The sequence below is a fragment of the Psittacula echo genome (assembly GCF_963264785.1).
Source record: "Psittacula echo genome assembly, chromosome: 4".
NCBI classification, from domain to species: Eukaryota; Metazoa; Chordata; class Aves; order Psittaciformes; family Psittacidae; genus Psittacula; species Psittacula echo.
In genome coordinates, this window is record NC_137738.1 from 79,923,734 (window position 1) to 79,950,944 (window position 27,211).

Genomic DNA, 27,211 nt, shown 5'->3' on the forward strand with positions numbered 1-27,211 from the left:
GCTAGTGGCCCAGAGAAGAAAATTTTGGGTATAAAATTTCCTGTATCTTTTACAATCTAGGTAAGACAACATTTATCCCATGAACAAAACAACGACATGGCATAATTGAAACCATTTCTATCTCATCAAATCCAGATTTTTAAATCACTTTGTTCTCCAGAATACAGGGGAGACATGATTTAACCCCAGTAGGCAGCTAAGCACCACACAGCCAGTCTCTCACTCTCCACCAGTGGGATGGAGGAGAGAATTAGAAGGGTAAAAGTAAGAAAAACCTCTGAAAGTTGAACTCCTTTCTAAAAGTAGTTTTAATTGGCAAAGCAAAAGCTACATGTACAAGCAAAGCAAAATAAGGAATTAATTCACTACTTCCTATTGCAATAATTTTGCAATATTGCAGAATATTTGGAGAAGTTCTCTATTTTATGTTGAAGTACAGTGGAAGTCTTGTAAGTCTCAACTCAAATAGATAAAAAGAACAATAACATTTCTGCTACTGCTCTATCCCCTGTACTGAAGGTGAGCTGGTAAAAGAATTTTTGTAGCATCATGGGAGGTCCCTATATCACAGGAATGTCACTGGAATTACAGAGCAGGATATGTCTGAGCAACAGATGCTGTCATTTGAAGCTTTGTTCATTGCACTTTTTATGTTATTACCATTGTCACCTTTGAAAGAGAAATTGTTTGTGCATGCAGATTCCAGACATCAATGACTATGGACTGAAATAGTGGAATAAAAGAAGTAACTTTCGAAGTATTACTGGAGGAATTCACTCAAAATACTTACCTTCATTAAATGAAGAAAAAAGGAACACTTCACTGCTTTGCAGAGGATTCAATTTCCTGTTAAAGATCTTTCAGTGATAACTGACAGAAAGCAAAACCAACAACCAAAGTACTTAAATCTCTAATAGTCTTCAACAGCTGTCTAGAAATGTTTCCTGCTGTTTAAAATGCCTTTTAGAAGGTGTGGCTGAATAACGTTAGTTAGGGTGAAATGCAAATGGTTTTAGCTAGGGCACAGGTCCTTGCAAAGATTTGTCACCTAAGAAGATAGCAAGCTGAAGTATGTGAAAACATAATGGTGCCAGTCCATCTGGAGCGTTCCACTGTAGTAACTGAGATAAAAGGATGGGAAAATAAGCAATCAAAAAAATAAAAAGAACACACGAAAACATAGTTGCATAATATTTAGCTTGGAGCAGATAAACTTAGAACACTAAGTGAGGGTTAATATCTGATATTATACCATATTTGTGAGAACTCCATGCAGACTGTGACCTACAGCAAGTTAAGTCAGCAATTATTCTCAGATCTTGATTTCCACAAGAAATATTAAGACTACCAAAATTTTCATGCTATAAATACTATTTATTCTTTGGCATCCAGCAATTACATGAAAAGCCAAAAGACTGTTCTACTTGATATTTCAAAGAAATAGAATATCAGTATTGAAGTTCTGGTTCCTTTTTAAATGGAACAGAATGTTCTCAATGCACGGAATATCTATGAATATGTTCATATTTTTTAGTATTTCAGTTTCCAGTTTAAATTGCTGTACAGTGAATGTATTTTGCCCATATGAATAAGAAAGAATTTTGAATAAAATTTTAGTCCATCAAGAATAGTTGTATGGTTAACTTAAAGATGCTGTAGGTTGTTAAGAAGCATATGTAGTATCAATGTCTATGGATTTCTGAGTAAATAATTACTAAATTTCTCATCTGGAAGACATGCTTAAAAATTTGCACTTAAACTTGACATGTAAAATACTCCAGCTGTCTACAGCTGCTCATGAATTTCAAAAGCTTTCACTCATCTCTGAAAACCTTCTTTTTATTTTTGAGCAAAGTACAAACTCCTTGACCTTTTACTTTCTGAGACTGTCAGACCAGCACTCAAACCAGAGTGGTGCTCTGCATCCCTGACTATTTTTAAAGTAGCAAAATTTCAGAGATGTAGTAAGAGTATTTCCTCATCAGTGTGTTTACGTGAAGGCTGACCTCAAAATCAGATGTATACAAAAGAAACTACCACTTTCTTTTCCTACTTTCTAATACCTACCAGGACTCATTTTATGAAGGCACAGAACTCCCAGATTTACCCTCAGGGAGTTTGCAGACCTCTGCTGATTGGCTTTAGCTTGTCTGTTTCTTCTGGTATCTCTTCACAGATATCAGTATCTGTATTTGTTTGTTTGTTTGGTTTGGTTTTGGTTTTTTTGTTTATTCGGAGTGACACCTGAAAGGAAAGGTCTTTTCTCCATGGATCTCCATTCATCTCTCTCATAGAGAACACCAGTGCATTATTAATTCTCATTACCCAACATGTAAATCAGCTGTAAGTGACAAGGGAAACTAGGAATTTTAAGCTTTCTTCAGTCATTCAGAGAGGCAGCTGGAGAGATAGTGTACATTCAAATTAGCTGAATATCACCACCAAAAAATCATCAAATCATCAATAACAAACAGGAGGGAAGTACACGTTTTATGTAAATTCAGTCAAAATGCCTTCAGAACAAGTTGTTTGAAGTGGTTTAAAAAGTTGATGATCCATAATAGCCATAGAGACATTTTTTTTCTGCTCCTCAGCTGAGCCTGTGTTCAGCCTGTGTTCCCAGCTCAGCTGGGAACAGCATTTCAGATCTTACCTAGGTAGAAAAATTGTTGACAGTGCTGTAAAATCACCTATCATGCTAATGGGTTTAAAACATGATAAGGTGTGTAGTATAGATTTAGAAATAACACATTTAAAAACAGAAAATGCATTGGAGAGATGAAAAACACTATCATGCATATTTAGTGACTGTGTTCATTACACAGCTGATCTTTGTAGCTCTAATTTGTTTCTTTAGAAGACCTTAGTCTTAAATCGTTTAGCTTCTGAAGCCTTTCTGTAAGATGGAGGCATTCAAGTTGGAATTCAGTGTTTCTGAAGAAATTATCATGACTGAAACTATGTAGAAAACATGATTAAGAAAAACAGCTACCTGTTTTACCATATTCAACTAAACCAATCCACTACAGTATTCTTACACCAACCTGAACATCAAATTTCCTCTTTAAAGAATAGATAATCATGCTTAACCAGGTATTACTGTTTCTCAAACACAGTGTACCACATCATTAGCTGACATAGTCATCTGTATCTCCATTGAAGCTAGAATTATGGGAACATATGAATTAAAAAATCAAGGATTTCTTAAGCTATTTCTTAATCTTTGTGTTCAGTAGTTGTTCCTTCTAAAACAAAAAAGCAAACCCACGTTCTGTTCAAATACTTTTTCCTTTCAGATAGTACAGTGTAACACAGTTTCATCTGTGTTATTGATGACTGTTATTGCTGTGTATTTTTTCTATGACTTATCTGCTTTCTTTTTAACCTGTATTACACTGGAAACTTATATTCAGCAACAACTTCTATGCTTTGGTCTTCATTCTGGGACTCTGAATAGCTTAGGTTTACTTTTTCTGAAATGTACTTGTTTCAATTTCTATTTCCTGAGACATATCTCACTTTTAAAACATGTTCCTTTAAAATATTTAATCTCTTTATGTGTGTTTTTATTTTATCTTACTCCTCCGTATTGGCTGCCAATTTATTATAAACTATGTGATTGAAGCTCTGTTTCATCTGCTTTCTAAGTCATTAATAAGAACATTAAATAACATTAGAACTCCATCAGTTAGAGTACTGCATCCAACTCTGGAGCCCTTAGCACAGCAAAAACATAGACTTGTTGGAGCAGGTCCAGAGCAGGACCAGAGCAGGCCAGAAAAATTATTAGAAGGATGGAACAGCTTTCCTGTGAGGACAGGCTGAGAGAGTTGGGGTTCTTCAGCCTGGAGAAGGCTCCAGGGAGACCTTACGGTAGTCTTTCAATACTTAAAGGGGTCTTATAAGAAAGATGGGGGACAAAAATTTCAATAGGGCATGTAGTGATAAGATGAGGTATTGGTTTTAAATTAAAAGAGGATGGGTTAAGTCTAGATATAAGGAAGAAATTTGTTACGATGAGGGTAGTAAAACACTGGCACAGGTTGCCCAGAGAGGTGGTAGATGCCCTATCCTGGGAAATATTAATGGGGCTCTAAGCAACCTGATCTACTTGAAGATGTCCCTACTCATTGCTGGGGAGAGGACTTTGGGGTTGGACTAGATGACTTTTGAAGGTCCCTTCCAACCCAAACTATCCTATAATTAATTTCCTGGGCTGCATCAAGAGGAGCATGACCAGCAGGTCAAAGGAGGTGATCCTGCCACTCTACTCTGCTCTCGTGAGACCCCACTTGGAGTATTGTGTACAGTTCTGGTGTCCTCAACATAAAAAGGACATGGAGATGTTGGAAAAAGTCCAGAGGAAGGCCACGAGGATGATCAGGGGACTGGAGCACCTCTCGTATGACGACAGGCTGAGAAAGTTGGGGCTGTTCAGCCTGGAGAAGAGAAGGTTCTATGATTCTATAATTTTTGTGGCACCCAGCAAACTCAGGCTGCCATCCCAGTGCACTGACATTAGTGTTCACTCCAGGTTTATAACCCATATCATCCTATTCTCAGTCCAGAATTCTTATATCTAAATAATAAGGGGCAAATTTGCCAAGGAATTTCTATAAAACTCAAAAATTCCCACCACTTTTCTGGAACTCCAAGTGTGACATTCATGCCTCTTCCAGAAGGCAGAGGAGGCAGCAAGGATGATGTTGTTTATCCAGGCTGGGTAGGATGCTCATTCTGGAAGGTTCTCTGTCTCTGTGAATGGATGTGTGAGTGGTTGTTCTGGATTTCTTCATATTTCGTATACGATGACTGACTGATTCCCTTAAGGATGAGTTTAAAAGACAGTGAAAGGGGATAAAGCCAGATGAAATTTCTCTTGTTTCTGGCATGAAAAATATTTTGCATATTCTTCAAGTATCCTGGGATTTCTTTAATGAACCATCTTTCTTAGTGAGATGTGAAGGGTACTTTGGCAACAAGGAAACAACCCGCTCTCCCAGGAGAATAAGACTGTTTGAAAAGGAGGTGTGTAAAAGACTGTGCCAAAGGCTGAATCTTTAAGGCCAGGTTTCCAGCTGAATTCTGAAGGCAGCTATGAGAAAGGACAGATAATCTATTAGATGGTCGAAAATCAAATTTTATGTTCCAGAATAATGAGTGAATTTAAGAGCTAAGGTTAATAAAATACATATCAAACAAATACAAAGGCATTCTGTAAAAAGTAGCGCAGCTGACAAACTCTGTGCTAAAACAATAGTTACAGAGACACGTTCAGAAAGGACTATTCTGTAAGAGTCCTTGAATGGTACATTTCATTCTAAACCAGGAGAAGGTGAAATTTTAACTGCATACTAAACATTCAAGACTATGTGTCCATATTTATAATTCATGCAGCTAAGTCATAAGCTCACTGTGGTCAACGGAACTATTCTTGATCTTTCCAAAAAGCTTTAAATCCAGCTCCATATAAATAAAAAGATACTGGACAATAAAATTTGAGAATAAGCCTACTAATGTTCACTTGAACCAATTACTGTTTGAATTTAAGCTTGGATCCCCTTAGTCTATGAACCTGGGACAGCATTTAGTGTTTCACTTTGCTCTCACTTACTGGGATGTGTGTCTCTTTGTGTTAAAAGGTTATGTTGCTTTCATAAGAGGAGAAATAGCTTTCTAGAAAACTGGTCCACTGTATGGTACAAATGTGCCTAATACTTTCACCCAATCAGATTTAGTATATGAGGAGTTCCAATTTCAGAACCAGTTATCTCCATCCCCAGCGAATTTTTATTTTTCAGGATGTAATGAAAACTATTTGCTTTAGATCTTAATTAGAAAATCCATATAAAAAAGTATGAATACCACATTTTTCTTGGGTTTACTTTTATAATCCCTTCCTCTCAGAAGAATAACTCACCTTCACTGGCATATGTAAAACACCATCCTAAAATGGAGAGACAAGGAATTTTGGAGGTAAAATAAGTGAGAAATTATCATTAAAACTTCAAATTTTGACAAAAAATAATATTAAAACATTATTTTCCAAGTACCACTGCAGATAAATATGTACATTTTGAAGCCAATTGCCATTTCAGATGGCTGTATCATTCATTCTTTTTTTTAATTAAAGATTAAGAGAGAGGTAATGATCATCAATGCATGAGCTAATTCAGTATGAGGTGTCTTTAGCAATCTAAAGAGTAATAATTTGGTCTAAACAAGTTGTCTGGATTCCATCTTTTGCCAGTGGAGATTATCCAGTTGTAATCACCTCATCCCATATATAGCAGAAATCTCTCCACCAATGGGATGAATTATATGTTCCTGTTTTTCATGTTTAGCTATAGAGAGGCAAGATATTTTTTTTATTAGTATGCAATTTCATTTTATTCCAAGGGAACTGAAAAGCTATGTATATTGATCTTAACTAAATCTTCATTTTAATATTTATGATAACAACTTTACTAAAGACAGATCTTTCATGTAGCCTGTAATAGAATTATCAGATTCTACTATCAAAACCAAGTCATTTATGCTTGATTGTTGAACTGTCTGAGTTACAGTAAGGCAGATACTTTTAACACCTACATGTGTGAATTGTTAGATCAGTTCTTTCTGTCTCCTTTTTTTACTCTTTCCTCATCGCTGTAACTGCTTTACTTTAAAAAGCACAAAGATTAATTACTATACCTAGACTTCTCTAAGCATACTTATACTGCTCAGTTCTACACAAGTCTAAATGAAAATGAAGAAATACTCAGAATCTGTGAAAACCTATTTTCCAGTTTGTAGCGGATCCCATAAAAATTACTGAGTGAACTTGTTTTTCAAAAATAATTAAATGGAAAGTTTTTGGAATAAATCATTGCTAATTTTTAAGTGCCTACACTGTAAATGTCTATACTAGGCTTGTCACTCTGTGCTATCTACAGGTTCTGTGGAAGAATTAAGAATTTTAAAGACTCCAATCAGGTAAATACAATAGCATAGATGTAAGGGCCCATATTTCAGAAGAGGAATCTTAACTGCCCATGTCCTCCCAAAGAAGCTATTTTTTAATGTCATAGAATCATAGAATAGTTAGGGTTGGAAAGGACCTTAAGATCATCCAGCTCCAACCCCCCTGCCATGGGCAGGGACACCTCACACTAAACCATGTCACCCAAGGCTTTCTTCAACCTGGCCTTGAACACTGCCAGGGATGGAGCATTCACAGCTTGGGCAACCCATTCCAGTGCCTCACCACCCTTACAGTAAAGGACTTCTTCCTTATATCCAATCTAAACTTCCCCTGTTTAAGTTTTAACCTGTTACCCCTTGTCCTATCACTATGGTCCCTCATGAATAGTCCCTCTCCAGCATCCTTGTAGGCCCCCTTCAGATGCTGGAAGGCTGCTATGAGGTCTCCACGCAGCCTTCTCTTCTCCAGGCTGAACAGCCCCAACTTTCTCAGCCTGTTGTCATATGGGAGGTGCTCCACTCCCCTGATCATCCTCGTGGCCCTCCTCTGGACTTTTTCCAACATCTCCATGTCCTTTTTATGTTGAGGACACCAGAACTGCACACAATACTCCAAGTCAGGTCTCATGAGAGTAAAGGGGCAGGATCACCTCCTTTGACCTGCTGGTCATGCTTCTTTTGATGCAGCCAAGGATACGGTTGGCTTTCTGGGCTGCGAGCTCACACTGCCCGCTCATGTTCATTTTCTCTTCCACCAATACCCCCAAGTCCTTCTTCGCAGGGCTGCTCTGAATCTCTTCTTAACCTGTAGCCGTGCCTGGGATTGCTCCAACCCAGGTGTAGGACCTTGCACTTGGCATGGTTAAACTTCATAAGGTTGACATCCACCCACCTCACAAGTGTGTCAAGGTCCCTCTGGATGGCATCCCTTCCCTCCAGCGTATCAACCGAACCACACAGCTTGGTGTCATCGGCAAAATTGCTGAGAGCGCACTCAATCCCACTGTCCATGTCACCGACAAAGATGTTGAACAAGACCGGTCCCAACACCAATCCCTGAGGGACACCACTCTTTACTAGTCTCCAGTTGGACATCAAGCCATTGACCACAACTCTTTGTGTGCAGCCATCCAGCCAGTTCTTTATCCACTGAGTGGTCCACCCATCAAATTGATTTCTCTCCAATTTAGAGACAAGGATATCATGCAGGAAAGTGTTGAATGCTTTGCACAGGTTCAGGTAGATGAGAACGACTGCTCTATCCCTGTCCATCAGTTCTGTAGCCCCATCATAGAAGGCCACCAAATTGGTCAGGCAGGATTTCCCCTTAGTGAAGCCATGCTGGCTGTCACCAACCACCTCCTTGTTTTTCATGTGCCTTAGCATGGCTTCCAGGAGAATCTGCTCCAAGAGTTTGCCAGGCACAGAGGTGAAACTGACTGGTCTGTAATTCCCTGGGTCATCCATTTTCCCCTTCTTGAAAATTTGGGTTATATTACCCTTTTTCCAGTTGTCAGGAACTTCACCTGACAGCCATAATTTTTTCTACTAGGTCCTACTAGCTTCTTTGTTTCAATGATCAAAACATAATGGGTTTATGTGTATGTCTGCAATTGCACACATATGCAGATGTGCATAAAATCTAACTGGGTATTACTGCACTCAGAAGGAAAAAAGAAGTTGTAGCTTGCTAAAATTACTTTAATTTTAGAGCGGAAAAAGAATAAATTATGATGCAGTCCCAGTACTTGTGTACTGAAGAAATGTATTAGGTCATGTAAGATATTTTGCTTGATAAGCTTGTTGCCATATAAAATAGGGAATGGGAAATGCTTAATGTAGATATATATACTCTTTTTTAGCATACTGGTTGTTACTTACATAGTTTCTGCCAAAAAAGTGTCAGTATTAGAATCATAGAATCATAAAATGGTTAAGGTTGGAAAAGACCTTGAGATCATCTAGTTCATTAAAATGACAGCAGAAGTGCAAAAATAGAACAAAGCAAAAACCAAAAACATGTCTAGAAATGCAGCTAAAGTCCTAAAGAAAGCAAATTCTGATTTTATTGCTTAAGATATTTGGGTCAGTTAAAAACGGAACACCCTTATTAGAAGTGGTGACTTTTGTGCACTCTGCAGTATGGAAGGCAACTACAAGTTGCATTTTTATAAGGACCTTCAAGAAGTTGTTTTTAAAATCAGGCCTACTAGTACGTACATTTCTATCTGATTCTGTTATGATCATGTCCTGGGTTCAGTAGTAGCAGTCAGTTTTCTCTTTCTCAGTACCTGGTGCAGTGCTGTGGTTTTGACTTTCGGCCTGGGAACAACACTGATAACACCGATGTTTTTAGTTGGTGCTCAGTAATGTTTAGTCTGACCAAGGACTTTCTGAGTCTCATGCTCTGCCAGGGAGGACAGGAAGCCGGGAGGAAGCAGAGACATGACACCTGACCCAAACTAGCCAAAGAAGTATTCCATACCACAGCACGTCATGCCCAGTATATAAACTGGGGACAGTTACCCAGAAGGTCTAGGTTACTGCTTGGGTAGGGCTGTGTAGTGGTCGATGGGTGGTAAGCAGTTGTATTCTCTTCCCTTGTTATTTCCCGTATCATTATTATTATTGGTGGTAGCAGTAGTGATTTGTGTTATACCTTAGTTACTGGACTGTTCTTATCTCAACCCGTGGGATTACATTCTTCGATTCTCCTCCCCATCCTTCCGGGAGTGGGGGGAGGAAGGAGAGGGAGAGAGCGAACAGCTGCATGGTTTCTGAGTGACAGGCTGTGCTTAAACCACAACAGTTCTTTTTGGCAGCCAACGTGAGGCACGAAGGTTTGAAATAATGACAGATCTAACCAGAGCATGTCTAATTGTATTTGTGATAAACAATTGTTTCGGATTAATAGTCACTCGTCACAATGCTGATTTGTTGGCTCTCAAAGTTGTTGCTCCTGCTCTCACAGTTTCAGCATGTCGTACCTTACTTACAGCCGGTATTTGCTATTTCAGTGTTTGTCAGCTGAGGAAGCTTGGGCTAAGGTTCTTTCTTCACTGTACTTTATGGTAATGACTTGTAATACTATAGACTCATTGATCATGAAACTGATCTGGCTTGAGTTCCCAGTGTGGTCACCACCTCTATACTTTGGGAGGTATATAATAGAAGTGTATAGCAATTACACATCTTTTTTCCCCACCTTGGGTGGTCAGCCTGTGAGGGAGACATTCCTGCACACCCTATGACAATTACAGCAGCTACTCAAACTCCGAGTGCAGCAGACAGTGCAGCTACTCCAGCTCCAAGCACAGCAGCTACACCAACTCCAACGACAAGTACAGCAGCACCATTTGAGAGTTCTGAAGGTTTTGAATGGCCTTTGGGTACCCTTGGGACCTGCCTGCTGATTGTGATGGGGATCACCATGTTGGCACACATACATAGTGTGTTTTATCCATGACCATTTCGTCTGATCTCGAAAATTAAGCGGAGTCGTGTTTGGGTCTTGTCTGGGGTTAGACTACGATATAGGAGGACGAAGAGATTTTCCCCAAGGCTGGACAGTCATGAGTGGCAGGGTGTGTGGGACAGTATGGGCAAGTATCTAGCCCACTGGGCCCCTCCAGTGCTTTGGAAGTGTCAGAGATGGAAGGCATCTGTATGGAGTCCCCCACTACAAGTTGCAGTAACTGCTGAAGGGGAGAGTGAATTATTTTGAGCCTGGTGGACCCATGACACTTCAGGCCATCAGGGCAGAGATGCAACATACAGATGGGCTCATGATCAAGAGGTGGACTTAGCAATAGACACTGTTGCCCAGGTTATTCACGAGTGTGGACACTGCACACAGCCTCTCCTGCTCTGAAAGACTGTAACAAGAGATGGAGCCCGACATCATGGACCGAATGGACTCAGCAGCTTTATAGGGATTGGTCCATGCACTAAGAAATGATCTCTCTCTCTCTCTCTGTCTCTCTGTCGATGTATATATATGTATATATATGAGATAAGAGTGATGGTATATTGAAAATGTGGGATCTGAGCATGATGTGAATGGTATGCAATAAGGGGTGGATACCATCCTGGGTTCAGCAGTTGCAGTCCTTTTTCTCCTTCTCAGTAGCTGGTGCAGTGCTGTGGTTTTGACTTTCGGCCTGGGAACAACACTGATAACACCGATGTTTTTAGTTGGTGCTCAGTAATGTTTAGTCTGACGAAAGAGTTTCTGAGTCTCATGCTCTGCCAGGGAGGAGGGGAAGCCGGGAGGAAGCAGAGACAGGACACCTGACCCAAACTAGCCAAAGAGATATTCCATATCATGGCACGTCATGCCCAGGATGTAAAACTGGGGGCAGTTACCCGGAAGGGCTAGATCACTTCTCGGGTCGGGCTGGGTATCGGTTGGCGGGTGGTGAGCAGTTGTATTCTCTTCCCTCGTTATTTCCCTTATCATTATTATTATTGATAGTAGCAGTAGTGGTTTTGTGTTATACTTTAGTTGCTGGACTGTTCTTATCTCAGCCCGTAGGAGTTATATTCTTTGGATTCTCCTCCCCATCCCTCCGGGAGTGGGGGAAGGAAGGGGGAGGGAGTGAGCGAACAGCTGCGTGATTTCTGAGTTACCAGCTGGTCTTAAACCACAACAGGTCACAATCTTGGTTATGGGCAAGGGAAAGGTACATGTCTATAAAGCCAAGAATTTATTGTTAATGTAACTAGAATCTTAAAAATATAATAATTATTGGGGCAGATCTAATTTCGTAGTGGTAGTGTTGGAGGCAGTGTTACAGAATCTACAGTCTTTCCTTGGGAGGAATATGATCATACTAGAGGTTTTTTCATCTCTCTAGGATCCGCTTGGGATCATTTCTGTACATCTGCTAAAATGCCTTTACACTTCATTGAGATGCAGTTATATTTTATATCTGAATTTACTTTTTATTGTGGCTCTTACATATATGAAATACTATTTCTTGTTACCCTTAAGACCAGTTTTGTCCAGCTCCAGGTCCAGAATGGTTGAGGTTGGAAAGAGACCTCTGGATGGCACACATGTTGTCTAACTCCCTTGCTCAAGAAGGGTCCCAAGGCTGCCCAGGGCCATGTTAGATGGATTTTTGAGTATCTCCAAAGACAGAGACTCCACCACCTCTCTGGGCAACCTGTTCTAGTGCTTGGTCACCCTTACAGTAAAAAAATGTTTCATGGTGTTCATTGTAACTGTAGTTTGTGCTCATTTTTGGTCACACTTTATTTCAGTGATATCTCAGGCATTGAATTTGTAGTTAAACAATTTAACTTGTAAGAACATAAGGTAATTTTTAAAAAATAAATACAGAAGTAAACACTTTAATGTAAAAATATTTCCAGTCCCTCTTATATTATACAATTTATTTTTTCCTTTGTTCCTTGTACCTGCCGAGCTTATTCCTGATAGAAGAATAACATGCGTAATTGCACACAAAAATCTCATTTGAGTTCTCCCGGTATTGCATTTCTCAATTATTCGTCTCTCTCTCACTATGAAGTGATAATTAGGCATTAAAAGCTAAGTGGATTACTGTGGAGATCTCTCCTGACATCCATTTAACACTTAATCAGATATTAATACCATAAATTATGCATTTCTCAGCAGTATTCAGATTCTAATAAATTTTATAACAGTTTGAAGTTACTAGGTTTTCTTGACCTCATTGTAGGAAGGAAAAATTGTAAAGTTAGCTTAAAGGATACAGCTGTTGCAGGAGTTTAAGATTTGTAGCAAAATAATTCTCTAATCCTGTTTGGTTGTACTAATATTTATTCATAAGGGTTTCTTGGAGAAGAGAATTCCATCCTCATGAATAAATACAAAAAATTGGATCAAAAATACCTATTGAGTTGAAGTTTATTGCCACCTTTCTGCTTTCCAGACCTCATTAAGAAAAATATGAAAAAAAAACCCACATTTTGTAGAAGATACCAACTTCCTCAACACATTCAGTTGATTTTGCAATTAAAATATCTGTTTATTTTTTACCATGTCCATTTGCCAATCACTATTATACAGTTACTTTTTATAACTCTTTTCCTAGCTCATCTCACAGCATGGCTTTCTAAAAGTTACCATTACTGTTACCAAAGTGAGGAAATGTGAATCTTGTAAATGTAAGGTCACGTTGTCCGTAGTTGCCCATGTAATTAATATGTAATATTAATGTAATATTAATAATAATTATATAATGACATAATATGTAATATTATGTATTAATCTCTATTAATATTATAATAACAATAACATAATAATATAATATTATAACAGCAAGAAGTATCAAATTTCATATTTTGTCTATGAATTTAATATTTACAGTAAGCTTTAAAACTTTCAGTAAAATATACTCTTGGCTGTCTCAAAATTGACATGTTAATTCTGGGCTATTTTTGGCTGAGAAGCAAAAGGACGAAATAAACATTAGCAGTCTATCTAGCATGCTGGTCAACTTCTTTGTAAATACATAAGATTGTATATGTGTTTCAGCACCTGGTGGCCCAAAAAAAATGAGATTTCTGGACAACAAATCACAGCATTAAGGCCTTAACAAGTATATTCCTGTTTACATTTGTAGAAGTCCATAAAAAGCAGTCGTTCAGTCTCAGTTTGACACTCCATTCCAGCATGTTAAAAGATACAGTGTATGTTCAGGAAACTTAAGTGGTTTATATTTTTAATTGACTAAAAACTAAATTGGCAGAAATGCATTGCAGAAACAGACATAATCCTTTACTTATCAGATTTTATACTATTAGTTCATGTTGTACTGATGTCTCTGGCTTTAGATCAAAATGAGAGCTGACTAAAAATTTAAAAACTATATCATTATTTGAAGTAAAACTGATTTTTTTTCTGTGAAAAAATTTAACTTGAATGATAACTTTTGACAAAACATTTTACAGAACCCTTTGTCTTATTTTAAAAAGTATCCCAGTTCCCTGTGCATTTCTCTCAAACATTTTTCTTCTGTGCAGCTCTTCCATTTTTGTTTTGCTTAAGCTACTGGGTAAAGTATCACTGATTGCAAACAAGTTGATAGTAAAACCATCGGTAAGCTACTCTTATTTTCTTTTCTGAAGTTTTCCGCTATGACACTTTGAAAAACTCCTCCACTTTCTTCTAGTTTTCTTGGCAGTGAAGATTAATTCCCACTGTAGAAATAATAAATTAAAAAGTGAAAAGTTAATGGAAAAAGGAACAACAGCACACCAATAACAAGAAAAAAAAAACCTCAAAAACCTTTAAACAGAATTCATTATCTTGTTTTCAGTACTAAAATGAATAAGGAGAAAACCTTACTATGTACGCTTTTTTGTCAAATCTACTGTTTTTTCCAGGACAAATGGTAAAGCTGACCATCTTCCTTGTCTCTTATCACATCGCCAAAGTTATATTTCTCTTCAGCACATTTTATTTAGAACTATCATTACAAGTTCAGTTATTTTTTCCTGCTGACCCAAAAAAATGGGTCTTCAGCTAAATGAGCATGTAATTGTTCAGTGGGATGACACTAAGGATTACTCAGGCAAGTGTGGACTAGCTTTTTTCTAGCCAAAATGGAGCCCAGAAAAGACATAATGAAATATATACATAATAGAATCGAAAGTCTTGAGAAGAGATCAAGATCAGGTTTGACTCATGCAGTAGTAAAGAGTAGAAGAAAATGCAAAGTATCATCTCCATTTCAGATTCTTTTTTTATATATATAGAAATGGAGAGAAAGGAGTCTGGAAACTTACACAAGGTCTTTAAATTCTAACCAATATTCCAGACAGACGATTTACAGCAATAGTTATTTTACCAGTATTACTAATATGGTTCATGTTTAGTTGTGTTTTTTTTCAACCCTAGGAGAATTCTGTGAAGTACAAATAGATACCTGTGGTTCCAGTCCATGTGAAAATGGAGGAACATGCACTGACTATGGAGATCATTTTAAGTGCTCTTGCCCTATAGGTGAGTCGCTGGAAATGTACTTTATTCTCTAAACAGAGCAAAGAAAATGTCATATGATATTTAAGAAATAACATCATAAATATAGCAATATATTTTAATGTCTGAGATAAACTTTTTTTTTTATGAAGAATACCATTTTTTCAATTTGTTTAGGAAATAAAACTGCCAAATTACTCTAGTAGAGTGGTGTTAATTGCTGACACCCTGCATAGACGTAACGTCAATATTCTGAATGAACTGTGATTAAACATTCTCTTTGTGGTGCAGGTTTTGAAGGTGAAAGATGTAAACTGGATATTGATGCCTGCCTATTCTCCAATATAAGCTGTGCCCCAGGAGCACTGTGTGTGGATAAATCTCATGGATTTAATTATACATGTTTATCACCATGCATTGGAAATACAGAGGTAGGATGAAGTGATACATTCCCCCAGTGTTTTTGGGAAATCAAACAAGTTATTCTAAGAGCAGTGAGCTGATGAAGCCTCATTTCCCATAGGTTTCCTAAACACAGTACTTATCCTTGATATATTCTCATGCTAATCCAACCCTTTCCTGTGTAACATGCATATCCATAGGCACGTGATGTGACTAATCTTGTTATTGTCCAACAGTTTCTGTAATTCGTGAGCTCTGCCCTTCTTGTGTTCTCTATAGGTTTACTCACTGATGTCTCTAGTACCTTGCTTGCTGCTCTTTTACGAAACTTTTAGGAACAAGTGAAATTTCCTAGAAATGTTTGATGTGGTTGAAGGTTACTAGAGAGAAGGCTGATGGTGTATTAATGCAGAGAAAGAATGACAAAAGCTTAGTTTCCATTAAAAGCAAAAATAAAGACCATAATCAACAACAATAAACTAAAGCAAAACTGCAATGAGAGCTGGAAATGCAGTTAGAAAAAAAAATCAAGATTCTCCTTGCAAGTTATTCTTTAATGCTCACAATATAGTGATGAATTAGATTTTTGTACATAGGTACAAGGTGTTGTAGAAATCTTTAAGTTAGATATCGACAATGCTTAGGCCAAAGTAGCATCCATTTTGTATCCAGATGTCTTTAAAATATATTGATAATACCCTTCTCACTTAACTTTAGTGACCTTTTCAATTAAATTAGTGGTTTGGTTAGGATTCATTCACATCAGAGTGAACTACAGACCCAGGCCCTTGAGTTACTGTCATTGCAATACAGGACAAAGTAAAATAATGTTGCACTGCTTTATTATATTAGTTATTTTAAAAGCTATGCACACAATACTGTGTAGCCCTTTCAAACAGCTACTCAAACAGGGTAACCAGTTTTTCAAAGGCTTAATCTATTCTTTTATTGAAATATATTCACCATAAAAACATACTATGCAGAGAAGGCAATGTGTTTACATAGAAGAAATCAACATTTATGTTACGTTAAAGTCCACGGGGACACATTCACCAATAAGTATGAAATGTAATGCTTAAATACTCACTGGCTTAAAGGTTTATATTTAAATTGTTCAGCATCTGTTAAATTTTAATGTTTTTATTATTTAAAGTGTCATACTGAGTGCAAAATTATTGTACATTGTGTAGGACCATAATGATGCAATAATCATTATGGCTAGTTAGGATGAGAAGTGATGGTGTGCCAAGGATGCTGATGGGAGCTACTATGACATTTTTCTGTGATATTTGCTTAAAAGCCCTAACACATATTTAATTTATTCATACAAACATTACATACACAGTCATAAATGTCATGTAAGGTAAAAAATATTATGTATGTATCTATATACACCTACTGTATGAGAAACATATTTGGGGCAAAATGGAAATAAATAGTAGACTTTTGGAGGAGGCTGGCTTTGAATCACTAGGTGTTTATCTTTGAAAACCTGCACAAGATAGTGAAGACAGGAAAATGAGGATAAGGGATATATTATTATATATTTTCTATGGTTACGTGCATTAAAAAATTAGAAATAAAGCCTTTTTTATTTATCTGAAGGAAATTAATGATACTTCATTTATAGTTTCCGGAAAAAGTGTGACTTGTAATAAAGTAAAAAAAAAAAATAAATAAATAAAATTGCCAGAAGTCAATAATTTCAAGGCAATTTATTTTCTTTCTGTAGCAAGAATAGAAATGGCAAAAATAAAAAGCTTTTAGAAAACTTGAAATACATGAGCTTCTCAAACAGTAATCTCATAAGTAAGCTTATGAGCACTGTAAGTAACAGTGCACCAGTTCTAGCTTGATATAAAGCAGGTAAGATACTTATGCTGAGTTATTTTAATGGTAGTTTCCTGGACAAATGAATCTGACATCACCTTGGAGAAATTGTCTGGAAAATAGGATGGAATTTAGTGTGTATATTTACAGATTACAAGTGACATCTGTGAACTTCAGCATTGTTATGTTAAATTAATCTCCAAGATAAGAGATTCGGTGACTTTCAATTACTAGTGGTCATAGGCATTGCAGGTAGAATTTTAGATGCTAAGTAATATAGCCATCTGTAGAAATATTTTTTCTCTATAGTTCTCTACAAAGTTTGTGTCTTAGAAACTGCTCTCACAATACTCATTTCACTTGCAGAATGCAAAAATAATGTTTAATTTTCAAAAGCCAGAGTATCAAAATTGAATAAAAGGAAATGTAGTGGAAACATATGAGCCTGCATAACTTAGATGAACTAACTCACATTCTGGAGACCAAGCGTTAGGTTCTGCTTATAGGTGGCCTAAGGATTTTAAGTATTTGCTCCACAAGGAATAATTCAGTAGCATCTACAGTGCAGGTAGAAGTGAAATCTACAAGCAGTTAGAGTATAAGTAGAGTGCTTCTTTCATATTAATCATACTTTTCCATATTTTCATTTCATTATTCCTTCTGGAGCTTTCAGCATTTTTTCTTGAAATACAGATTTATTTGTTTTTTGAGGAGGCATTTTTTTGTTTGTTTGTTTTAATTAAACTTATTTATCTACTTTCTTAGTGTACCACTAGTCCAAGAAAGAACATAGGGCAGATCCATTAAAATTACACTTTTGGGAAATTTTGAATATGAGTACAATTGATTTTGCAGTAATAAAGCCCAAAGACTGTAGTGAAAAGATATGCCTGGTGAAAAAGAAAAAAAATCACAAAAAAAAAATCACAAAAAAAATCACAAAAAAAACCCAACACCAAAACCAAACCAAACCAAAACAAACCAAAACCTCCAAAACCCAAAAAAAAAACCAGTTCCATTCAAACTGCAGAGAATTTCAGAAAAAGTAAGAAGGAAGAAATTTTAGGAGACGATTGTGCTGAGATCCTTCTAGCTTGGTGTCTTATATTCGTATCTCAAGCAATAGAGAATAGATGATACATAGAGAAGAGACAGTCATATAGTACGATTATGTCCTCAATTACTGCAGAGTGAAGAAAGTAGAAGGGGGAAATGTAATTATCTGGGGACTAATTATCTTCTCTTGCTGTAATAACATTTCCTGGTTGATATTAGAAGGAAATGATTCTTATGTTTTTAAGAAGACTAAATAATAAGGCAGATTTATTTTAAGGTACATGCTGTAGACAGAAGTGTCAGACTGACCAAGAAAGCCTCTGTTTACAGTTTGTGAAGTCATGAGAGCTATGCTTAGTCATAACGATGAGGAAGGTTTAATTTGGGAAAAAGGAAAAGCTGATTGATGGGAGGATGCTGCTCTTTACAGAAGTCCATTTGTCTATTTCTTTTCATTTAAAAGTGTTTCTTGTAGTAGCTCTGGAAAACTACAATGCAGGTTTGAAGTTTAGAGAAAAACATTGAGTAGGTACTTAGTTTGCCTTTAGTAATAAATGAATAATTGTATTTAGCATTTCGAATTTTATTATTATAAAATTCTTAATAATTCTAACCCAGAGTTTTCAATATTTAAACTGACAGGGAATTAATTTTACAGCAGAGGTAAAAATGCATATGATAGAGAAAACTGCTGACTGGATTTGATGGTAAAAATGTCTTCCATGACTTTATCTTAATTTAAAGCTGCTTTAGGTTGCAATACCATCTTAAAGGCTGACACCTTTATTCACAGTATAAAGTATCAAACCCACATAAGACTATAATGAATATAATAATGTGGCAATATTGAAATATAACTTTTGTCTTAATTGTCTTAGAAGTTTTTTATAGTTGACTTTTTTTTGCATGTAAGCTTATATTGGAGGTTTGAGGAAATAGTAAGCCTTAGGAAAAAAATCCTGCAGAAGTGTTAAAATAAGAAAAGTAAGAAGACACATAAAAATCAAAAAGAGAATACTTCCAAAACTATACACAGAGAAGTTTTCTTTGCATTTGTTTTCTTTGCATTTATGTTGAGCAGTGTTTTTCTTCAAACAAGTTGTCCTATTGAAAAAGGATCTTGTGTCTAAAATTCAGTAGTATGAGCATAGCAAAAAATCTTTTTCATTTTAAGGTCAATTTAAAACCTAATCAAAGACAAATGAATATTAGAGGATTTCTGCCAAGAACTGTTATTATTACAGAACTTAATAGCATTATAAAGAGATTCAGACTCAATCAAACTGAAGTACTAGTGCATTAGCTCATCTTCTAGACACTATTTTCTTTAGAAACCAATTGATTAGAAGGAGGGGTCTTAATTGGTTTGAAATGAAAATGTAGTTATCCATTTTTACACTTGCAAAATTTTCATGGAAATTAAATGGGACCCTAAAAGTGAAACGAAGAAAACAACATTCATTCCGACCTAGAAATTTCTGCAGTTTTTGAAGAATACAGGAAATGTTGTAAGTAATATTAGCAAATAAAAGCTAAAAAAAAAAAAAAAAAAAAAAAAAAAAAAAGCTGTTCCAGTCTAGGTTTATTAATTTCTCAGTATCTGGAGGTCGAAAAGAAAGAAATTTCTGGTCTTCCCAGAGCATAGATGCATTAGAGATAGATACAGCTATAGATAGATACAGATATATATAAAAGATTCAAGTATACATTGTGAATCAGAATTATTATTAAAATTAAAAAAAAATATTCAGTCTTTCTGGTGATAGCCAAAAATTCAGTTAAATTATACACTGATTTTAAGCACAGGAACAGTTGTTCTACACTTTCAGTGGAACAATAACAGGCTAGTTCACTATTGCCCCTCCTAAACCAAGCACGTTTTAAGGTCAGTTATAAAAGTGGCACTATTAAATAGAATCATAAATTCCTCTTTCCAGCTAAACAATGATATGGATTGATTTAGTGACATTCAGTATTTTAGGTTCTTTGGAACCTAAAATCTATCTTGGAGATCTATCTTTTGTAATATTACAGCATAAACCTGTATTTGTTATTAGCAGCTTAGTCACTTAAAATCTAGGGAAAAAAATCCCAACGTAGAGAAAGTCCCAATTTAGAGAAAAGCTGTTTTATGTATTTGTACTTCTCATATACAGGTATGTGCAAATGGAGGTAGCTGCTTCTATGATGAAGAAAATCAGAGATCTCATTGCGCCTGTGCTCTTGGATGGAAAGGACAAACATGCCTGGAGAATATTAATGACTGTGAGGTCAACCAGTGCCAACATGGAGCCACATGTGAAGATGGAATTAATAAATACAGGTACTAACAAGATGCTTTCCATACAAGGCTTCATAAAGAAGTTTATGCCAAATGGAGATATTTTTCCTTTCAACAAGAATTACAAAGGGAGTTGCTATTGTAGGAGTATTTTTGTCAGATCATAAAATGCCATGAATACTAACTTTGAATAAACATGTGCATTCAATAAGACTGTTTAGTCTGAAGTATTGCACAGGAAGGCCTCACAAATATTCCTCTTTGATAGACAAAGTTAAACCAACTGTGCAAAATCTCAGATAAACAAATCATCTCTTCTAGTAAATGGTAAACACTTTATGATCCTGTAGTATGACATGGAGTGACTTTTCTTATTAAAACCCAAATTGCAATTTTCAAGTGAATAGTTCAAATGCTGAGTTATTTGTGGCTTCTAGGTTTAGGGTTTTTTTTTTTTAAGGTTGTCCTGGGTTCAGCAGTAGCAGTCATTTTTCTCCTTCTTAGTAGCTGGTGCAATGCTGTGGTTTTGACTTTCGGCCTGGGAACAGCACTGATAAAACTGATATTTTTAGTTGTTACTAAGTCATGTTTACTCTGAGCAAGGACTTTGTGAGTCTCATGCTCTGCCAGGGAGGACAGGAAGCCAAGAGGAAGCAGAGACAGGACACCTGACCCAAACTAGCCAAAGAGATATTCCATATCATGGCACGTCATGCCCAGGATGTAAAACTGGGGGCAGTTACCCGGAAGGGCTAGATCACTTCTCGGGTCGGGCTGGGTATCGGTTGGCGGGTGGTGTGTGGTTGTATTCTTTTCTCTTGTTATTTCCCTTATCATTATTATTATTGGTGGTAGCAGTAGTGGTTTTGTGTTATACCTTAGTTACTGGACTGTTCTTATCTCAGCCCGTGGGAGTTACATTCTTTGGATTCTCCTCTCCATCCCTCCAAGAGCAGGGGGAGGAAGGGAGAGGAGTGAATGAGTGGCTGCATGGTTCTGGGTTGCCAGCTGGGCTTAAACCACAACATAGGTACTGACAAAACGGTCAAGTATGTGCTTTCCTTAGTCAGCTGCAACAGGCTGTAGATATTTGAAAATAAGACTCTATGAATTATGGGGAAAAAATAAATGTAAAAGAATTTCTTCAATAAGCAGAGTTCAGCTGTTCTCATCAGACTTGAATTATTTATTTTTCTTCTATAAAAAAAACAGAATAACTAAAACCTCTCCATAATGTCTAAGTGTATTTTGAAAGGCTTTAATACTATGCTGTGTCCTGTACTTTGAAGAACTGTAATTAATATGCTCTATTTTTTCTATTTAGACAAGGTTGCAATAGCAGACCAAATTAAAATAGAAGTAATTAAAAATTTCTTCCACTCCACCTCTGGTTTTTTAGGATCTTCCGTAATAATAACTAAAATCTCCAAATAAGCACAAAAGTACAGATAAGTACATGATTCTCAACATCCAGAGTTAAAATGTCAAAATACGGTCCAGTGATTCAATACGAGAGTTGATTGCAAGCTTACGAAAAGAGAAGGATGTATACTTCGTAAGGGTGGCGAAAATTCCTTTTATTTCACTGATAAATCTTTGATTTTCCTATCTATATCACAAAAAGAATCCTGATAGATGAACAAAGCCACATTTACCTTACAAAATCCACTAGCATTTACTGAGAAATGAGTAGGTCTGAAGTCTTCTGATGAAACAAGAACTTCTGAATTTAGCTTGTTAATCCAGATTCAGGCTACTGACTGAAAACACTAAATTCTTACTTTTTAAAGTCTTTGAAAGAGAAATAAGGTTGGCAGAGCAGTCTGTTTATTTAAGGAACAAGAAAACACACCATTTAGATATAGATCCTAGGTGTGTTAGCAGACGCTTTGTTATCAGAGAACCTGACCTCACGAGAACACAATTGGTTATTTTGCACAGACGGTGTGCAGAGTGTTCAATGTGTAACACCTGCTCTGTTGACAGGGGACTGCTATTTCACAAGGACAGTGAAGCATTTTTAGGTGAACTAAACTATTCCCTCTGTAGAAATAATGGTATTTCCCTAGAGTTATTTATTGTCAGCAAATGAAACAATTTTAATTTCCCATTTGCAATACACCATTAAAACCAAAGCAATAGGAGAGGAAATGCTGAACTTCACTACTGTAGTCACCCACATTTTTCGAATTGCAATTTGCGTTTCTATCCTAAAATGGCTATCACTTTTGAGAAGGCAGTTATCAACAACTGGATTTTATGCAAAGTAGTTTCAGGAAGACATACGAAAACTGTCAGCAGAGTGTATGGAGAACTAGATGTGTAAGTGCCATTAACAGCCCTACTGAGATCCATTTTTAAAGATGTTATATAGTCATTCAAAACATTACTTGCCTTTGTCTTCTCTACTTATTAAGTTAGCCAAAATGTTATGTATTAGTTGTATGTTATTATATGGCTTTATTTAGTATAATAAGTGCAAAACTAGACTTTCTCTGAGATAAGAAAGCTTTACTTCTAAGCTAATTATTAAACTTTATTCATAATGTATTGTTCCAGGGGTAGCTTGCTATAGTAATGCTAATTATATAATGCTAAGAGCACAAAAGCATTGAAGGTCTCCAGCTTAGCTTCAAGAGTATATCCTTCTTTTAAGGTCTCATGTTTAGAAACTGTCACATTTTTCTAGATTGGAAATAAATGCTCAGCTGTACTTAATTTTTCTAACTTTCTATCTCTTTACCATGGCATATTCTGTTTCTCCTCCCATTTTGAAATGACTGTTGCAGACGGTAGTGTCACATAATACATGCAGAGAATTTCTTTTGAGTACAGGATGGGGAATTGCTCTGTGTGAAGGAAGAGGACTTTAAAACTATGATAGAGGATAATAGCCAGTGAGGGTATGTAATAAGAGGAACATAATTACAATAATAAGTCTTAGGGGTTTTACTCCTTTGGCTTAGTGAGCCATCTGTTACAACTGGAGTGGACTCAATCACACTATTACAAAACCTCTAATTCAAATTAATTATTGCACTTCCAGCTGAGTCTGTGCTGTTCGAGATATCATGACATAAGTGAATCAGCATGTATTTAAAGTGCTAACTTCTCCAAAAAGTTACGGCTCCTGCCACTGAGTTGATGGTATAGCTGTCAATATGATGAATCAGGAAGATACAATACAATAGACTGATTGCATCCACATGCCAAAAGAATCTCTTGACCTGTGGTCACATTTAAAACAAAGAAAAACCAGAGATTCATTACCTCAGTAAATAGACAATGTTGCTACATAAAAAAAGTATTTGAATTTTCCTTTCAAAAAAGCTTGGTATTGTTTCATTATGTTGTGAGAAAAGAACTGATTTAGCATGTGTCAATGAGAAGCATTTAATAAACAATTAAAGTGAAAGAATTCTTCCAGGAGTTGATACTCCTGTTTTGCAATCCAAACAGGGGGTTATTATTCTGTTTTCTTCACCCTTGTAAATTTATTCTTTACTGTTGCTGTTGTTTGGACATCCAAGATTCTAACCGAAATAACTCCTAGCAGATATTTTATTGTAGTCTATTTAGTGAGAAGGAGCAATAGAGGGAAAAGACAGAATTTAAAATTCAATGTATATTCAATTACCTGTCCTATTTCTCCTGTTTCTTCAGTCCAGTCTATTCAGACAAGTTTTAGACATACTGTAGCCCCAGGAAAGCCTTGCAAGAAGGACTGAGAACTATTAGATTAAGACATTTGAAGAAGCTGTATGCTGGAATTTAACACTATTTAAACTGTTTTTAAAATTATTTTAGTGTATAGCAATAGCACTGAAGTCAGCATTTCATGAGCCTTTATGCAAGAAAACTTCTAATTAAGAAGCTGGATTTGGTGTACAGTACAGCTTGAACTGCCAGCTCATTTTTCAGTATTTTGTACATAAATTTCAGTGTGTATAATTTAATCTTGAATTAATCTCACTAGGAAAGAGTAAAGCCTTACCTAGTGACACGTTAAATAAAATGTTTTAGAATATAAGAAATTTCTTTGCATGATGCCAGCAAGAGTATGAAAAGTAAACATAATTTAGATAGTCTGTATCACAAAATTTAACGTTTCTATTACTTCATTCATCCTTGACTTTTTCCATTTTCTGCCAGATGGATAAATTAGGCTGTTAGATTACATTGTTTTTTAATACCTAATTTTCCATTTTAAAATTTATTCATCCTGTATTATATATGCAATTTGACTTCAGGACCTATTTGACAATGCCATATGAAGTTACTACTATGATATGCACAGTTTTCTGTAGCAATAACAGGCTTCTTTCACTAGAGAAAGAAGAAATATACTTTCCCTTGATTTGCTACAACTCCATAAGGTAGGTGAATATATGTTTCAATTTCTTGGTGAATATCTCTAATAAATTAACAACAGCTTTTCTGCAATACCTACAGATGCTTACAAAAAGCCAAAGTGAAATGTTGAAAAATAACCTTTTCATTCATTTTATGAATGTGTGTGAGTTCGTACTTGAACTAGAAAAGAAAATACTAAATACTGAGTAAATGCAGTTAATCTGTTTGGACTACTATAATTTAAACTCCCAAACATCTATTAAAAAACAAAGTATAGAGATACTGGGAAGTCTTTGCTAATGCCAGGCTTCAATGTGCCAATATGCCTTCTGTCTCAAGATGCAAAATAGGTAGCTGGGTCATCTCCTAGCACAGATCAACATAGCCAAATCTTCAATATGTTCTTTGTCTTTTTTTAGTCCTTTTGAACATTCATCTGTTGTACACAGTTACTTACTCAATGGCACAAGTCATACTACATCTCTTCAGCGCAGGCAGTCCATGGTGACACTGTGACAGCTGCCCTGCCTGGACTAACTAGGGGGGATTTGCTTACCTGCACATCTGCTGTTCTAGACCTCTGGTGCTAAGAAGTTATATCCTACTCCATACTGCTAGGAACAGATTGCAGATATTCCATAACCATCTGCCTTTATGTAACATGTCCCTTCTTAGACTAAATTCCATGCCTGACTTATCTGCATCTCAATTTAACATTTATTTTACAGGCATATCAAATTACAGTGCAGTGTTAACCAGATTTAAGCACTGGAGTAGCAACATACAGTCATCTGCACGGTATGTGTGGGAGCAAAGCAGTCCACAGTAGGATAACAGTGGCGTGTGTTCGGTATGCACTAAATACTAAAATCCGTGTTTGTAACAAAAGCATTGAGGTATTGGTTTCTCCTCACAGGATCTGTTATACTCAAAATCTTGATATAGGCGAAAGAGAGACTATGCAAAACTAGGATATTGCTGTTATTCCCATTAATGTTAATACAGACCTTCCTCATATTTACCTTTTCTTTGGTGCCATGTTTATCCTTTCAATGTGCCCCCAGTTTGTAAAGTTGATGTTTAAGTCTTCCTTAAGAAAGTAGTTGGGGGGTGTCATTAGGATTTCCTGGCCTTTTGGTAGGAGGTGTCCCACTCTCCCCAGAGGTGTCACTCCCAGAACTGGAACTGGAGCAGGGAAGGCAGCAGTGACTGAGCCCTGTTGAAACCCAGATCAGGCCATAGTGAGGCTTAGCCCCAGCACACAGCTGGGGCGTCCTTCTGATAAGTGCAAAAACCAAGTTTTCTGAGCTAGAGATTCACTCACAAACAGAAATTCTGGTATTGTAGATATCTGTATACATTTTTTTTTTCTAATTTATTGTAGAGAAGCAGTTCAGCTTTGCAGCAAATTGAAACTGCAGATCAATCCATGATTCAAAGCTTTTGACATAATGTTCAGTATTTTAGTGCTGCTGAAATATTAATGGAAGATCATATTCATTAAAATCTAATGTGGTGATTGTATTTTTCCTGCTACAAATGTAAAAGACTTAATTACTTTTAGATCATTGGTCTTGATATTATTTCTAAGACAGGCAGAAAAAGATATTTGAAGTTCAGCTGTGTCAGTGTTATGCCAGCAGAGTGTTTATCAAAACTGTGTTCAAGACCCATTTCATAGATGACTTAGAGATTATGATAACATTTATTAAACACCTTGTATCATTTAGAATCTTATAAAAATGTTAAGGCTAAAAATAAAAGCAGTCAGATGCTGATATCCAAAGCTTACAGAACAGTACTGACACTATTATACAGTAAATTTAAGAAATATGCATAGAGCGATCCATATTGGCCTTGTATATAGTACTGTTGAATATATAATGCAAGTAGTAACTGGTACATGTTAATGCTATTACATTAACAAAAAATGCACCAAAGACCTGACTAGTTTAGACTTTTACTGCATATAAGTGGCAGTATTTAAAAATAGACACATTATAAAGTGCAGATTTTAAGTAAAGACCATTAATAACCTATGCATTTAAACATTGTTTAGCCTTCCTTTGTGGCTTTTCTGTATATGATGTTATGTACTAAAGTTATGTGTAAACATGCCACTAGAATTTTATGTAGATTATTATAAATTATATTTATAAGGAATTTGTTGAACTTTTAGATCCCATCACCTCTAAACTTCAGTCTGGATTATAAACAAGTTAATAATTTTTTGCTGTTTTAATCCTCAACACATAGTAAGAGATTAAATTGTTACTAAAAGGGCCTGAGTTCTCCTGTTTGCATTGATATACGACTAACAGAACAAAACCTCTTTCTGTACTATTAGTTTGTAGTTT

General features: G+C 36.2%; 1 protein-coding gene across 1 annotated transcript in view; it reads left to right on the forward strand.

Moving 5' to 3' along the window:
* EYS (eyes shut homolog) overlaps positions 1-27,211 on the forward strand; it is a gene marked incomplete at its 5' end in the record, with an annotated part of 835,842 nt that overhangs the window by 79,138 nt on the left and 729,493 nt on the right. Inside the window, 3 exons of the mRNA XM_080615919.1 lie at positions 14,852-14,956; positions 15,224-15,363; positions 20,377-20,543. Coding sequence (XP_080472045.1) covers positions 14,852-14,956; positions 15,224-15,363; positions 20,377-20,543 — 412 coding nt within the window. The remainder of the gene's footprint in view (positions 1-14,851; positions 14,957-15,223; positions 15,364-20,376; positions 20,544-27,211) is intronic.